This window comes from Macrotis lagotis, chromosome X (assembly GCF_037893015.1).
Source record: "Macrotis lagotis isolate mMagLag1 chromosome X, bilby.v1.9.chrom.fasta, whole genome shotgun sequence".
In the NCBI taxonomy this organism is placed as follows: Eukaryota; Metazoa; Chordata; class Mammalia; order Peramelemorphia; family Peramelidae; genus Macrotis; species Macrotis lagotis.
The window spans coordinates 189,964,919-189,979,282 of NC_133666.1; the positions used below are offsets into that span (position 1 = coordinate 189,964,919).

The 14,364-nt window shown below is 39.0% G+C and overlaps 1 protein-coding gene across 2 annotated transcripts; it reads right to left on the reverse strand.

Moving 5' to 3' along the window:
- Window positions 1-1,827: 1,827 nt before the first annotated feature.
- On the reverse strand, window positions 1,828-14,019 carry TRMO (tRNA methyltransferase O). Of its 2 annotated transcripts, none has more exons than XM_074207687.1 (6): window positions 13,846-14,019; window positions 13,429-13,522; window positions 10,495-10,669; window positions 9,825-9,982; window positions 5,394-6,017; window positions 1,828-3,100 (listed from the first exon to the last, which is right to left on the reverse strand). In XM_074207687.1, exons 2-6 carry the CDS (start codon window positions 13,502-13,504, stop codon window positions 2,844-2,846), a joined length of 1,290 nt encoding a protein of 429 aa, XP_074063788.1. In that variant the 5' UTR covers window positions 13,505-13,522; window positions 13,846-14,019; the 3' UTR covers window positions 1,828-2,843. The 2 variants fall into 2 exon arrangements, with proteins under 2 accessions (XP_074063788.1, XP_074063787.1); XM_074207686.1 differs by having other exon boundaries at window positions 5,394-6,020.
- Between the last annotated feature and the right edge of the window lie 345 nt (window positions 14,020-14,364).

Consider the following 14,364-nt stretch of genomic DNA (forward strand, 5'->3'; position numbering starts at 1 on the left):
GAAACCCTCCCTGCTCTCAAGGGGCTCATGACCTCTCAGGGAAAAACAGCACATCCACAAATAAATACAAGGTAATTATGCGAGCAAGGGTTGGCAGCAGGAGCTGGATGAGTTAGGAAAGGAGACAGAAGCATTTATATGAGCTACATATTTTTTCAATTTTACAATTTTCCCCTAATTTTGCTTCCCTCCCCTTACCCCCCCCCCCACAGAAGGCAGTCTGATAGTCTTTACATTGTTTCCATGCTATACACTGATTTAAATTGAGTGTGTTGAGAGAGAAATCATATCCTTCAGGAAAAAAAAAATGTAAGAGATAGCAAAATTATATAAGATAACGATTTGCTTTTTTTTTTAAATTAAAGGTCAGTCTTTGGTCTTTGTTCAAATTCCACAATTCTTTCTCTGGATACAGATGGTATTCTCCATCACAAATACCCCAAAATTGTCCCTGATTTTTGCACTGTTGGAATGAGCAAGTCCATTAAGATTGATCATCAACCCCATGTTGCTGTTATGGTGTAAAATGTTCTGGTTCTGTTTATCTCACTCAGCATCAGTTCATGCAAATCCTTCCAGGTTTCTGAATTTCCATCCCTCCTGGTTTCTAATAGACCAAGTGTTCCATAATGCACATATACCACAATTTGTTCAGCCATATAGACCCAGTAGTGGTATTGCTGGATCACAGAGTATGCATATTTTTATTGCCCTTTGGGCATAATTCATAAACTACATATTGAAAAAAAAGGCAGAAAAAGGAGGCAATACATTCTAGGCCCAGAGACCACAATGCATAGAAAAAAGAGATAGAACATTATACAAGAACAGTGAGCACATCAGTGTCTAGACCCTGGAGTGTGCAAAAGGGAGTAATGTGAAATCATAATGTGTCAGTTGTAATAAATCTGGAATGAAGGACTGTAAATGGCAAGAAATTTGTATTTTAACTCAGAGCATATCACCCTTCTTGTGTCATAGACCTCTTTAGCAATCTGATGAAATCTTTTGCTTCCTTTTCAGAACCATGTTCTTTAATAATTAAAGAAAATGCTAAATGTCTGTTAAAGATTAGTGAAAATAAAGAGATGTTGTGCCATCTAAGTTCCCAAATCCCTGAAACCTTTCCACAGTGCCCTATGGAAGACCCCAAGTTCAGAACCCTTGCCCTAGCTAGAGGCACCAGGAAGCACTTCTGAGCTGAGGAGTGTTCTTTTGGAAGGTCACTTTGGCAATTGTGTGGGGGATCAATTGGAAAGCAGTTAGAATAAAGGAACTTGGATATATCATTTTTGCCTCATTTGAAAACTTTATACATGTGGATATTAGAGACAATGGTCTCCAAAATTTCTTCCAGTCCTTGCTGTTATTATTGTTCAGTTGTTTGACTTGTGTCATGACTCCATTTGAGGTTTTCTTGGCAAACATAATGGAGAGGTTTGCTATTTCCATCTCCAGCTTATTTTTTACAGATGAGGAAACTGATGAAAACAGGATTAAGTGTCTTGCCCAGGGTCACCCACATAATATCTGAAGCAGGATTTGAATTCCCTGGCCCTCTTCCACCACTGTGTTAACTAGCTATCCCACTGTCCAGTTCTACCATTCTATAATTCTATCTTTTTTTAACTCTTGTGATTTGGAATGAGACTTTTTCATTCAGGGAGATCAAATTTTTCATCAAAATTTATAACCACAGCTTAGTGAGTTTATTTTTGTAAGTTTTTTGGACTGAAAAGTCCTACTGCAAGAGCATCACTTTCATGACTGACAAAAAAATAACTGACCCCCCTTCCAGATTCAATTTTACACACCCTGATATTGGCATAATTTTTATAAAAATGAAAGTTTATTTATTAAAAGTAGATGTTTCCAAACAACCATTCTGAGCAAGAGAAACCAAAGCAGTGAGAACTATAAAATGTTCTTCCTTTTTCTGCAATATTCACAGATTGGCTATAAGAAAAATGTACAACATATTTAATGAATAATATGGCTAGGGTATGATTCTGAACAAATGGTACTCTTAGTATCTAACCACCATATGTAACAATGTTCCTTTGGAGGGTAAGAATAGTTTTCCCTCTCCTGTCCTGAGATACAGGATCTTTTACCAACCTTTTTCCCGACCTGATGATTGGACAGAAGATAATAAACAGGAACTAAATATCCAGAATAGAATAGCTAAGGAAGTCCTGCTACTATACACTTACAGGAACAGTTCTATCACTATACTTTCCTAATCACTAGGTTTTTCTTTTCTTCCCCAAATTTACTGACCTTTCCACTCTCAACCACCTCTTTCTTCTGATCAGTGTTTCTCACCTTATACAGTACAATAGCATTATATATAATGCCTGGCACAGTCCTGGTATTTAATAAATGCTTATTAACTAAATAAACAAAGGGCAGTCACATGTCATCTAAGGTTTTTTTTTTTGTTTCTTTGTTTTACTACTAGTAAAAGTTGGTTGGTATGTCAGCCAAGGTATAATAAGTTCCTTCTCAGACTTCTTTCTCTAGCCTATGGGCTATCTACTGCTCAAGATCAATAAGGAAACTAGGGGAGCCAATGGCAGCACTACAAGCTGATTGAGGAACTGCTGTTTATCCTTTTTCTCCATCCTCACCCCAACTACCCTTGATCACCTGACTCCCCCCAGACTATTCAGGAGTCAAATGAAATACAAAGAATTGAGATCTGAATGAAAAAGTCCAGGAAGGAACTGGATGAAGGGGAAGAGAAAGAAGAAAGAAGGAAAGCCCAGAGGCTTCCTCTCCATGGCATTATTCAGGATGATTAGCAGGAAGTCCCTAAGGCAGGTTTACATATTCTGTTTTACTTAAGATGGAGCTGCCTGTAATGAGCATTGCCAAATTGTTTTCTCCACAGTGTCAGTGTGCTTGATCCTTAGCACTTCTGCAAACCCATCACCAAACCAGCAAGTAACATGAGCCGTGTCCATTGAAAAGTAGAAAAGACGGTCCTGGCAATGTTTCCTTCGATACACAGACCGGGGATCGGCTGCTAATACGGCAATAATGGCACACTTTGCCTCTTTCACTGATCGAAAATATTTAAATGAAGTTACAGTGACATCTAAAATGAGAAGAACAAATTAAATTTTTTTCTGAACTTGTCTACACTTTGAAATCATATATAGGTCAAATTTCATTGTAACAAACTTCAATTTTATTGTGCTAAATAGCTCTCAAAATAAATGGGCCACCATCTGGGGCTTAGAAATCTTAATCACAGAGATTTTCCACTCAATTCAACAGGCATTTATTACATATGCCAGGCACTATGCTAGGCGCCTCTACAGACTGCATCTGTACTGGTTGTTATGCAGTAATTATAGCCTTCTTCCCAGAATCAAAGCATGACATTTTCTTTTCTAACTGTTCAGATGGGGACTTTTATTTGTTGTTAGCCTCATAATATCAAATATTCTACAACTAATAATAAATACCTAGCATTTGTATAATGCTTAAGGTTTTCAAGGAACTTTACAAATATTCTCTCATTTTTGATCCAAGATAACTTAGAGAGATTTGATGGAGTCTGAATGCAGATTGAAACATATTTTTTCACTTTATTATAATGTTTATTGCTTCTTATTTTTTCAACATGCCTAATATGGAATATGTTTTGCATCACTTCACTTGTATAATTGATATCATATTGCTTGCTTTCTCAATGGGTGAAGGAAGGGAAGAAAGGAGGGAGAGAATTTGGAACTCAAAATTTTTAAAAATGAATACTAAACTAGGGGCAGCTAGGTGGTGCAGTGGACAGAGTACTAGCCTTGGAGTCAGGAGGACCTGAGTTCAAATATGACCTCAGACACTTTAACAATTGCCTAGCTGTGTGAGCTTGGGCAAGTCCCTTAACCACCACCCCCCACACCTTTCAAAAACCAAAAAAAAAAAAAAAAGAATGCTAAAATACGAAATTATCAAAAACTTTAAAAAAAAAACAAAACTCAAATAAATATTACCTCATTTTATCCTTACACAAATCCTGGAAGGTAGGTCTTGTTATTATCCCCAAGTTACAGATAAGGAAACTGAGTAAACACAAGTTAAGTGACTTGCCCAGGATCACATAGTTAGTAAGGATCTGAAATCTTCCTGACTCCAGGTCTAGAGATCTATTCTCTGCACTTAAGGCAGAGAACAGTGAAGGAAATCTCCATCCAGTCATCCACTGGGATATACTCAGTACAAGCACCTTGCCATCTGTCTAGTTACTGTTGACCTTGCATCTCCAAACCAGAAACAAATTCTGAGAGGACTTTCCATCCCTGATTAACTAGGTGAATCCATCCAATTCTGAAAGACTTCCTCAGGGCAGAACTGTCAGTAAACATCCATCTATGCCACTAGACCTTCGAAGCCCAAGACCATGCTTCATAGCTTAGTCATCCAGGAAAGATACAAGGGCTTAAAATTCAGCCCAGCATGGATGTACTCACCTGCCTCCAACTTGTCATCTGAGAATAACAGTCAAAGTGACACCATTGCTACTGGAAAAGAAGAACTATTTCTACTATACTACATAAAATTCCCCTATAATTTCTGTGACTGCCCAGCTCCAAACTTTGCAAATCGTATTCTCTGCCACACCTCCAACTAAAATGCTCCCTGAGGGGGCGGCTAGGTGGCAGTGGAGAGAGCACCAGGCCCTGGAGTCAGGAATACCTAAGTTCAAATCCGGCCTCAGACATTTAATAATTACCTAGCTGTGTGGCCTTGGGCAAGCCACTTAACCCCATTTGCCTTGCAAAAACCTAAAAATAAACAAATAAACAAACAAATAAATAAATAAAATGCTCCCTGAGGGCAAGAACAGAGGTGGGGTAAAAAGGAAATCTCCATTTATTTTTGCAGCCCCAGTGCCTAGTACATATCAAACACTTAATACAAGCTTGCTGATTGCCCACAGCTGCACTGGCAATCCCTTAGGACTTATAGCAATAAGTATAGATGGAATCCTAAATTGGAAAAGCAGCAAATAGCTACATTTCAACAAATGCAACTCTTAAAAAAAAATATAATACTAATACTTTCAAATTTTTCCTTTCCAGATAAACATGTTGATAAATACCTCAAATAAATTCCTTATAAAAAGGACTCTCAAAATATTAGCCATGGTTAAATTCTTACCCCAAACATACCACAACTTTCAAAAATGAGAAAAGAATATCTGAAGGAACTAATTTTGTTCTAAAAACTATACCTGGGGCAGCTAGGTAGCTCAGGATAGATAGAGCACCAGTCCTGGAGTCAAGGGGACCTGTGTACAAAACTGGCACTTATTTGACTCTGAGCAAATCACTTAACCTCAGTTGCTTCAAAAAAAAAAAAGAAGAAGAAGAAAAAGAAGATACCTGTATCATCTTTGGAACTAAAGTGTTCAAGATCCATTTCCGCATGAGGGGTAAATCGGACTTCTAAAGTAGTCACAGGAGAATCTTTCACCCAGGATGGAACAGAACTGGCAGGGGCCATGATCCCCCTGCTGGACGGATGCTGAGTCCCTGAGCTGTTTTCTTGTGTAGTTGCATCTCCTTCCATTATACTTCGTCTATTGTCTATACCTTCCTTTGGCTGATGCAGGTCAATTTGTTCTTCATCTCTACTTGAACTCTCATTTATTTTTATTTCTAAAATACAATCTGCTGTTGTGCTCCTGTACTTATTTAAGGGGTGTTTCACTTCTGCTGAGTCTTTATGTTTTAAATATTTTTCTTCTGCAGTTTGGTCTTCAGGGTGTTTCCCCTCTGTACTGTGGTATTGAGGTCTGAAGTCCTCTGCTTTTTGCTGCTGCTCATAATTACCAGTTGTGTTAATCATATGTGGAAAGTCTTTCTGTTTCTGTTCCCCTTCTTGTAAATTGAGTTCATTTAAAGGTTCAATCAGATCCCGTGGTGCATCATAGTCAGGTATATAAGGTTTTATGTCCAGAACAGGTGTACCATTTATCATGTCAATTCCAGAGAGGTATATGGCACCTGCTAAGATGTTTTTTAAAAAAGGGGTGGGGGGAGGGGAAAATCATCTTAAAATTTCCATAACTGAAGAAAAATAAATAGTCCATTTAAACAACTACCAGGCAAAATGCTGCCATAAATATATTTTTAAAGGTATTAATATGCAAAACAGTTCAAAAATTTAATCAGAAAATTAGTTATAATAGCACTAAAATTATGATACATAACATAGTGCCTGGTATACTGTGGGACTCTAATAAATGCTACTTGACTTACAGAGGAAGAGGGAACATTGCAGCTTTCTTGCCATTCACAACCACTCAAGCAGGGAATCTTCTGTTACCAGTATTTAGCAGATAGGAAAATTCCATTCTCTTTGGTCCTCATGAGGACCTTAATTAAAAGGGAACCCAAAGAATCCCAAACAGAAGTTGAATTAATTTGACATTTTGACAGGTGACTCCAGTTGTTTTTGCCCTATTGATATGTAACAGATATTAACTGTAAATTAACTGAGAGGAAGTGAGAGACTAATTTAAAGCATCTTATGGCTATATGAGGGCAGCCAGGTGATACAGTGGATAGGGTACCAGACCAGGAATCAGGAAGACTCCTCTTCCTAAGTTCAAATCTGGCCTCAGACACTGATTATCTGTGACCATGGGCAAGTCACTTGACCCTGTTCACCTCATCTGTAAAATGAGTTGGAGAAGGAAATGGCAATCCACTCCAGGATCTTTGCCAAGAAACCACAAATAGGTCACAAAGAGTCAGACATGACTGAAAAAAGAACAAACAACAGAAATGGTTATATCAGCTTCCCAATTGGTATTGATAAAAAGGGCATAAAAAAAGTATAACAAAGTAATAGTTATATTCTTTTGTTGTTCAGCAGTGTCTGATTCTTCATGACCCTGTGGATCATAATGTCCATAGGGTTTTATTGGCAAAGATCCTGGAGTGGTTTGCCATTTTCTTCACCAGTACATTCTAGCAAATGGAAGTTAAGTGATTTACCCAGGGTCCCACAGTTACTGAGGCTGGATTTGAACTGTGGTCTTCTTGACACTAGGTCCAGTGTTTTATCCACTGAGCCACCCAGCTGCTCTTAGCTACATCTTAGAATCATAGCATCTTGGTCTGTGAGGGGAAAAAAAGAGTCTCCAGAATCTATCTAGTCTCCTTTCATGTAACAAATATGGAATCTGGGGCTCAGAGGTTTACAACTAGCCAGGGTTCCTGATCTAGCTAGTAGTAAAACCACAACTAGAACTTACATCTCCCAGTTTTCAGTCCCTCTCCTCACTATACACTACAGTCTCTCATCATTACTGCATTTCCTTTCTTCAGAGAACACACCTGACCTTGCCAAATATAAAGAAGCTTTATTATTAAAATATTTAGACATGCCACTTATCTAGAATGGACTAAGAAAAATATGGCAGCTATGATCCATTCATGGCCATCACTAAATTTTAATAGAGGGTACTTCTGGATTTCTGCTAAAACCATTCTCTTTGTTCTCAATGACTTGAAGGATCATTTGCTGATTCTCCAAAATTATGATAATGATCTTTGAATTCCATGAATACAGAGAGGTTGCTGGACCTGTGATTTCACTGGTGTAGGGAGCTAAGGGTAAAAACTCCTCTACCAATGACAAGCAACACCTTGTCTGCAATTTAAAAGTCTTAAAGAATTGTTGTGAGTGACCAGAAGTTAAACTTGCCCAAGGTCACACAGCAAGTACGGTATAGGAGAGACTTGAGTCTAGGTGGTTTTAGTTCAAGGTCAGCTACCTGTCCATTATGCTATCTTGCCTTTCATGCATTAAAAACTATTTTGACTGAGAAAATTGCCACCAGAAAGTACAACAAGCAAGCAAGTTACAAATGCCATATGCTTGACCAGAAAACTAAAAAAAGGTCCAGCTACATTTCAATATATTTGTTTTTATAACTAGTTCCTGACATCCTGATATTTGAGGAGGAACCAATATATATATTAGTCGTTGTTTCCTCTGAGCTGTAGATTAGAAGATTACATTCCTAAAATTTAATAGTTTAGGTAAAAGAGGCCATTCTTTGCTTTATTTCTTTACTAACTGGGCATTGCCTGAGTCAAGTTGAGGTCTGATAAAGACCTAATTTTAAAAAGTCAAGGTCTCCCACTACACCCACTGCTATCTCCAGTGGTTCTGATCCATATCTAGCCACTGGACTCTGATGGAAGAGAAAGTGAGTCTGGTGACTTTTGCAAAGCTCTTCCTCACTTAAATCAATTCACTTGCATGTTACAGCATCACCTCCCTGATGTCAAGGTCTTCGAGAACAAAGAAGGGCAAATAACAACAATTTTGGCTTTCCCAAAAGACATCTTCTCTGAGTTAAGATTTGATTTTATATTCTCAGATTTTATATGGGTCCAAAATGCAATAAGCACTTAAAAAATATTCTGTACCATTCACAAAAATAGAGTTGAAGACGTCTTCCATTTTGTTACCCAAGGTCTCTTATCTGAGTATCTATGTGATAAATTCCTCACAGAAAATGCCAAGAAGCCCTTTGGTTGGTTGTTTGGAGAAACCTAGAAACCTCTTCTCAAAATAAAACATACTGATAACAAAGGAAACCAATTACATTGAAATATAGCTCTAAAAATATTTATTTAAAAACAAAAGAAGTTCATGGACCCAAGGTTAAGAAACCCTGCTTCTACAGAAACTTTTCTGACTTCTTTATCAGACAATGAGAACAATATAAAACATAAGCTCTAAACAACATAGAACACATTTACTTTTTTGCCCTAACTGCCAGGAAGCTCAGCAGCAAATTCATTGTTCAACTCTAGAATCACATTAAAATGACAGATTTAGAAATAGAAGAAATGACAGATTTAGAAACAGTTGGTTTGAAAACCATCTGGTACTGTCCTTTCATCTCACAAAGAAGGTAAATGAGGCCCACAGAGATTTTCTGACTTGCTGAGGTCACATATGTAGTGTCAGAAATGGGTTTTGAACCAAGGGCCTCAAACTCTAAAGCTATCACTTTTTTCTCCACTCAATTTCACGTTTCTTATCCTTTAAAACTTTTTTTTTTCTGTTTTACTTTTAATAGAGTTTTTTTGTGTGTTATAACCTTTAAAGCTTCTCAAACTTTTTGGGAAACAAATGGGGAAATACATATTATTAAATAAATAAAAATAGTGCATGTCTCTCAGTTGTTACACATTCTAAGCTACAGAAACATGTAACAATGAAGATATAAAATGTTATTGCTTCATATATGAATACATATGAAAATGGCATGTATCCTGAAAAGAGAAAACAAGAGAACTCAAGCCATAAAATTTAGGAAAAGATTGGTCAATTTTTTCCAATATTAAATATAAAGTGGGTAATAATGTGTTATACTTCTACAGTACTTTAAAAGTTTAAAAAATGCAATAACCCAGTGAAATAAAAATTGAGAGTACCATTAACTCCATTTTAAAGGTCTAAAAACTAAGGCTGAGGGATTAAATGACTTGCCCAAATCCACAGAGCTAGCGTCAGAGTCAATCCAATTTTATATTGCCTCCAAGTCCAGAGATTGTTTCATTTTCCCCATCAATCACAGACACAATATAGTTTTGCCTTTAAACACAGAAGACCCATATAATATCTACAAATTCAAGGAGTATTTTAATTATGCAAATAAAAGATGCCCTTTTAACTATTTGTTTGATTGGACCAAAATTACGCTTATCAAAAAGTTAACTGGATATTATCTTAATATGCTTCTTTCTGCTTAAGTCAGGTATGTAAAAAAAGAAATTAAAAGTCACCTTCTACTTTGTCCAGCTTGGCAAGAGTCAATCCAATGGCATTAGGGCGATGGGGACTCCTTGTGGAGAAGATTCCAGTCTTTGTACCATTCAACCGAGGAGGCTGTACTTTTGCCTTACAACTCAAATGACCATTTTTATGAAAGACAAACAAAACCCTGTCAGGAAAGACCAGAAACACTTAGTAGGGGGAAAAAAGTTACTTTTTGAAAACAGAAAAGAAATACACAAGTTCCCCCCCCCCAAATAATGAATGCATTGAATATAAAATTTAACATAGACATTATTACTCAGTTATAGGATGAGAGGGAAGCACTGAAAAGTGACAATGGTTTAAAAAAGCAGTTAAAAAACATTTCTTTTTAAAAGAAAGTAAATTTAAACTTGAAAAATGAAAAGAATTTGTATTTAATCTATAGTCTTCACCAATACTTACCCATGTAATTAAAAGATTCAAGCTATTGGGGAGGGGAGTAGATAGAGATAACTCAGTTCAAATGATAAAAATAAATATAAGTGTAATTTCTCTTGGAAGAGATGTGATCTTAAAGTGGGTTGCCTTGTTAAAATCAATGTACTTTCCAAAGTAACCAATTATTTTCATAGTACTTCTATATTCTCCAGCAAATTCTGGACATAAAAATCTATCAGCAATGATCAAACAACTTACCAAACATGTGAAAACTGTTCTAAGCCCATTACAGAATGTTCAGGGTTGTTAAAGACACTTTTTCTTATCCTCAAACAAGCACGCGACAAACTGCAAATGCTTGGCTGCCTCGGTGTACCATTCTTAGCTGAGAAACATGACTCTATGTAACCAATTGGTTCAGTTAAAATATTACCTATAGAAATAAAATAACAAAAACAAATTTCTAATTTGGTGAGATAGCTAGGGCAGAATAGTGGTTAGAATGTAAGACTTAAAGTCATGAAGATCTGAATTCAAATCCTGCCTCAGACACTTACTAGCTTTTGATCCTGGGTAAATCCCTCATCATCAGTTTCTTCACCAGTAAAATAGGGATAACGCCAACACCTAATCTCATAGGGTTGGGATGAGTATGAAATGAGATTAACATGCAAGGTGAATTTATTAGAGTAGTTAGAAGGAGCACAGACAAAGTACAGGATGAAGATGAATTATAAAGATGAAGTCAATGGACAAGAAAAGAATGTACTGAGAGAAAGGGAAAGGAGAGGCAGAATAGGCTAAGATATTTCATGTAAAAGAGGCAAGAAAAAGCTTTTGCACTGGAGTAGAAAGGGGGAAGATGAGGGGGAATGAATGAGCCTTCACTCTCATCACAAGCAACTCAGAGAGGAAATAATAGACACATTTAATAGAGTATAGAAATCTATCTTACCCTAAAGGGAAAAAGGAGAGGAAAGAGACGGGAAAAAGGGGACGGGGGAGAGGAGGATGGTATAGGTGCTAGAAGAGAGGGAAGATTGTGGGAGAAGGTAGTTAGATATAATATACTTTTTTTTTATAATATACTTTTGAGGAGGGGCAGGGTGAAAGGAGAGAGAGAACAGAATAAATGGGGATGGAGAGGAATGAGACCAAGGGAAATAAAGGTAGCAATAGCAACTGTGGGGGAAAAAATATTGAAGCAACTTCTCTGATGGACTATGATAGAGAATGTGAGACATCCCAGAGACAGAGCCGATGGTAACTGAACACAGACTGAAGTACACTTTTTTTCCCCTTACTTTATTCCTCTGAGGTTTCTCTATCTTTGTGGGGGGAGAGGGGATTATGTTTACTTCTACAAGACTGTTGGTAGCAATGTGAAAATAAATATATATATATATATATATATATATATATATTTGAAAATTTTTACAAAATCTTAGTGTTACATAAATGCTAGCTAGAATTATCTTTAATAATAATATGCAAATAAAGGATTATAAAAACTATATGGTTTTCTTGAGCTTTTTGGTTGAAGCCAACTTTACTTCTTTAATATTCTAAAGGATATTAAGAATAATATAAATCTAGATCTAAAATCTAAAAAAATCAACCAGCCAACCTCTTCATTTTATAGATGGAAAAAAATGAGACTGAGAAAGATTATGTTTTTGTACAGGATCCCATATCTAGCTTATAAAGAGGTGGGAAATGTTCTAACTACTGATCCAATTTCCTTCCCTATAGTGACTAATAAATGTTTGTTGCCTGACTAACTGACACAACCTTCATTTAATACAAGTGTCAAAAAAATTAATCACTCAAAGGTAAATGCTTTCATATAAACTCAGCAATGAAGATTTGAATGTAATAATCCAGAACCACTGATCACTTTCTTCATTTGTGTCTTTGCCATCTCTACATATTAAAAAAAGTATACCCTCAATAGCTTTGTGCAAACAGTTTAACTTCTGACACATTTTGTGAGATGTCAACCTCAAAAAACACTCTAATAATATAACATTTCAGAGAATTAAAGAAGTCTTAGATGTCACCTAGTCCAACAGTTCCCATGAAACTACCAAGAGGTTTGCACTAAAAAAATTTTAATGATTAAAGTAGTGAATAATAGGTATGTTGCTATTATATTTCCTCTGTAAAAACAAGCATGTACATGCTTAAACGGTATTTTATAATTACATATTATAAATTTTAATTTAGAATTCTTTGGGGCAAACGTTATTTAATACTCATAAATCTGGTGTTATTCAATTGTTGGGGGTCCAATCTGACGTTTTCATGAAGATCTGAATGTGCTTTGCCAGTCCCTTCTCTAGCTCATTTTACAGATGAAAAAACTGAGTCCTTCATTGGCATCAGCAAAACTACTTAGTAAGCATTCAATAAATGCTTGTTGATTGACTAAGTTTTTGATCACCCTAAATCTACACACACACACGTGTACACACACACACACACAGCCCCTATCTTTGACCTTCCACCAGTTCTAATTTCTTCCATTTGTTTTATGATTGCTATTTATGTTTCCAGTGCTAAATCCTGGTGGATGAAGGGATGTCGGGCAAGTTATGCAACTTTGCCCACCTGGAGTTTCCTTATCTGTAAAATGTGAATAATAAAAGCACTTCGCCCAGTGGTTGTGAGGTTCAATTAGGAAAAAAAAATATTGGCGCTAAATAAGGAGTTTGAGGATCAGGTGACTTAAAATGTCAGTGCTATATAACTGCTGGTTATGAGGACACCATCTAGACTGGTATTTAGCTGAGGATCCTGGTTCAGAGGAGCCAATTCCCATTACTGGGGGGGGGGTGGAAATGCTTCTCCCTCAGATTTGACCTACTCACTTTTATCCCCATCTCAGAATCTTTTCCATAAGCTGAGGGGGCCATTGGGGTTAAATGATTAATTCACTGATCGCTAATTCTATTTTAATTCACTCCTCATTCATCACAAGACACGGCTGCCAATATTGGAAACGAGTGCCGGGGCTGGGGTTCAGGGGAGGCGGCGTAAAAGTCACAAAGGGGAACCAGGAGCCAAGAAGGAATCTGTTATTTGGGCTGATTCCAGACAGAGGGAAGAGACTGCTCATGTGACCCTTCTTCACGTGACCGCTCGGCATGTGACCCTCCTCCAATAAGGAAACGCAGCCCCTGCTGAAGTTACCTGTTTCTAAAGCCGGTTTCACGCAGCCACACGGGGTCGAAGCGGGCGGGGTGCCAGGCTGTTCCGAACGCTGCATGGTGCCAGTCACCTCGGCCTAAAAATAGAGTAGCCACAATCAAGAGGACGATAACAAGGCCCAGCTCCCGGCCCCCAGCCCGGCCGGGCCGCCCGAGCAGTCCCCGACCATTGGCTGGGCTCCCGCGCCTGCGCGAAGGAGAGGGGGCGCGGCGGGGAAGGGGCGGGGCCCGCGCGGGGCGCGCATGCGCGCGGCCGGTCCAGGGCCCGGCTCGGCCGCCGCGTTTCCGTTGGCGTCGCTTCCCCCGTCGCCAAGGCCGCCTCCGCCCTCCGGCCCCGCCGCCCTCTCCCGCCGGGCTCTCCCGCGGACAGCGCCGAAGATCGGCTGGGGCATGCACGCACTAGTGCCAGGTATCGTTGCGGGGAGCGGCGCGCCGGCCCGGGGCGCACACGCCTGCGATCTGTGCCAGCTTGTCTGGCCGGGCCTGGGCTGGCAGGGCCCCCGGGACAGTGTCCCGGAGCCTGGAGCCCGGCTGGGCGCCGGCGGGGGGGAGGGGCCCCGGCTTCCTGCGCGCTCCCGCCCCGCGCGGGATGGGCGCGGACGCAGGACCCAGCCCCGCACCTGGGGGCGCACGGCGCGTAGCCGCACGTCCTGGACGCCGTGCCCCTGACCACAAGTGCTGACCCGCCGCCGTGCGCTGATGCCAGGGCATGTGTGCCTGCCCCCGCCAGGCCCTGCGGGGTTCCGAAAATCTTAGGGCAGGCTTTAAGCGTTAACTGGAGAATAATGACAGCAAGCATTTATGCGGCGCCTCTCCAATGCCAGTCACTGAACAATAATGATATCATTTAATCTTCACCATTGCCCCGGAGATAGGAATTATTAACATCTCCGTTTTACAGATGTAGAATCTAGGCAGA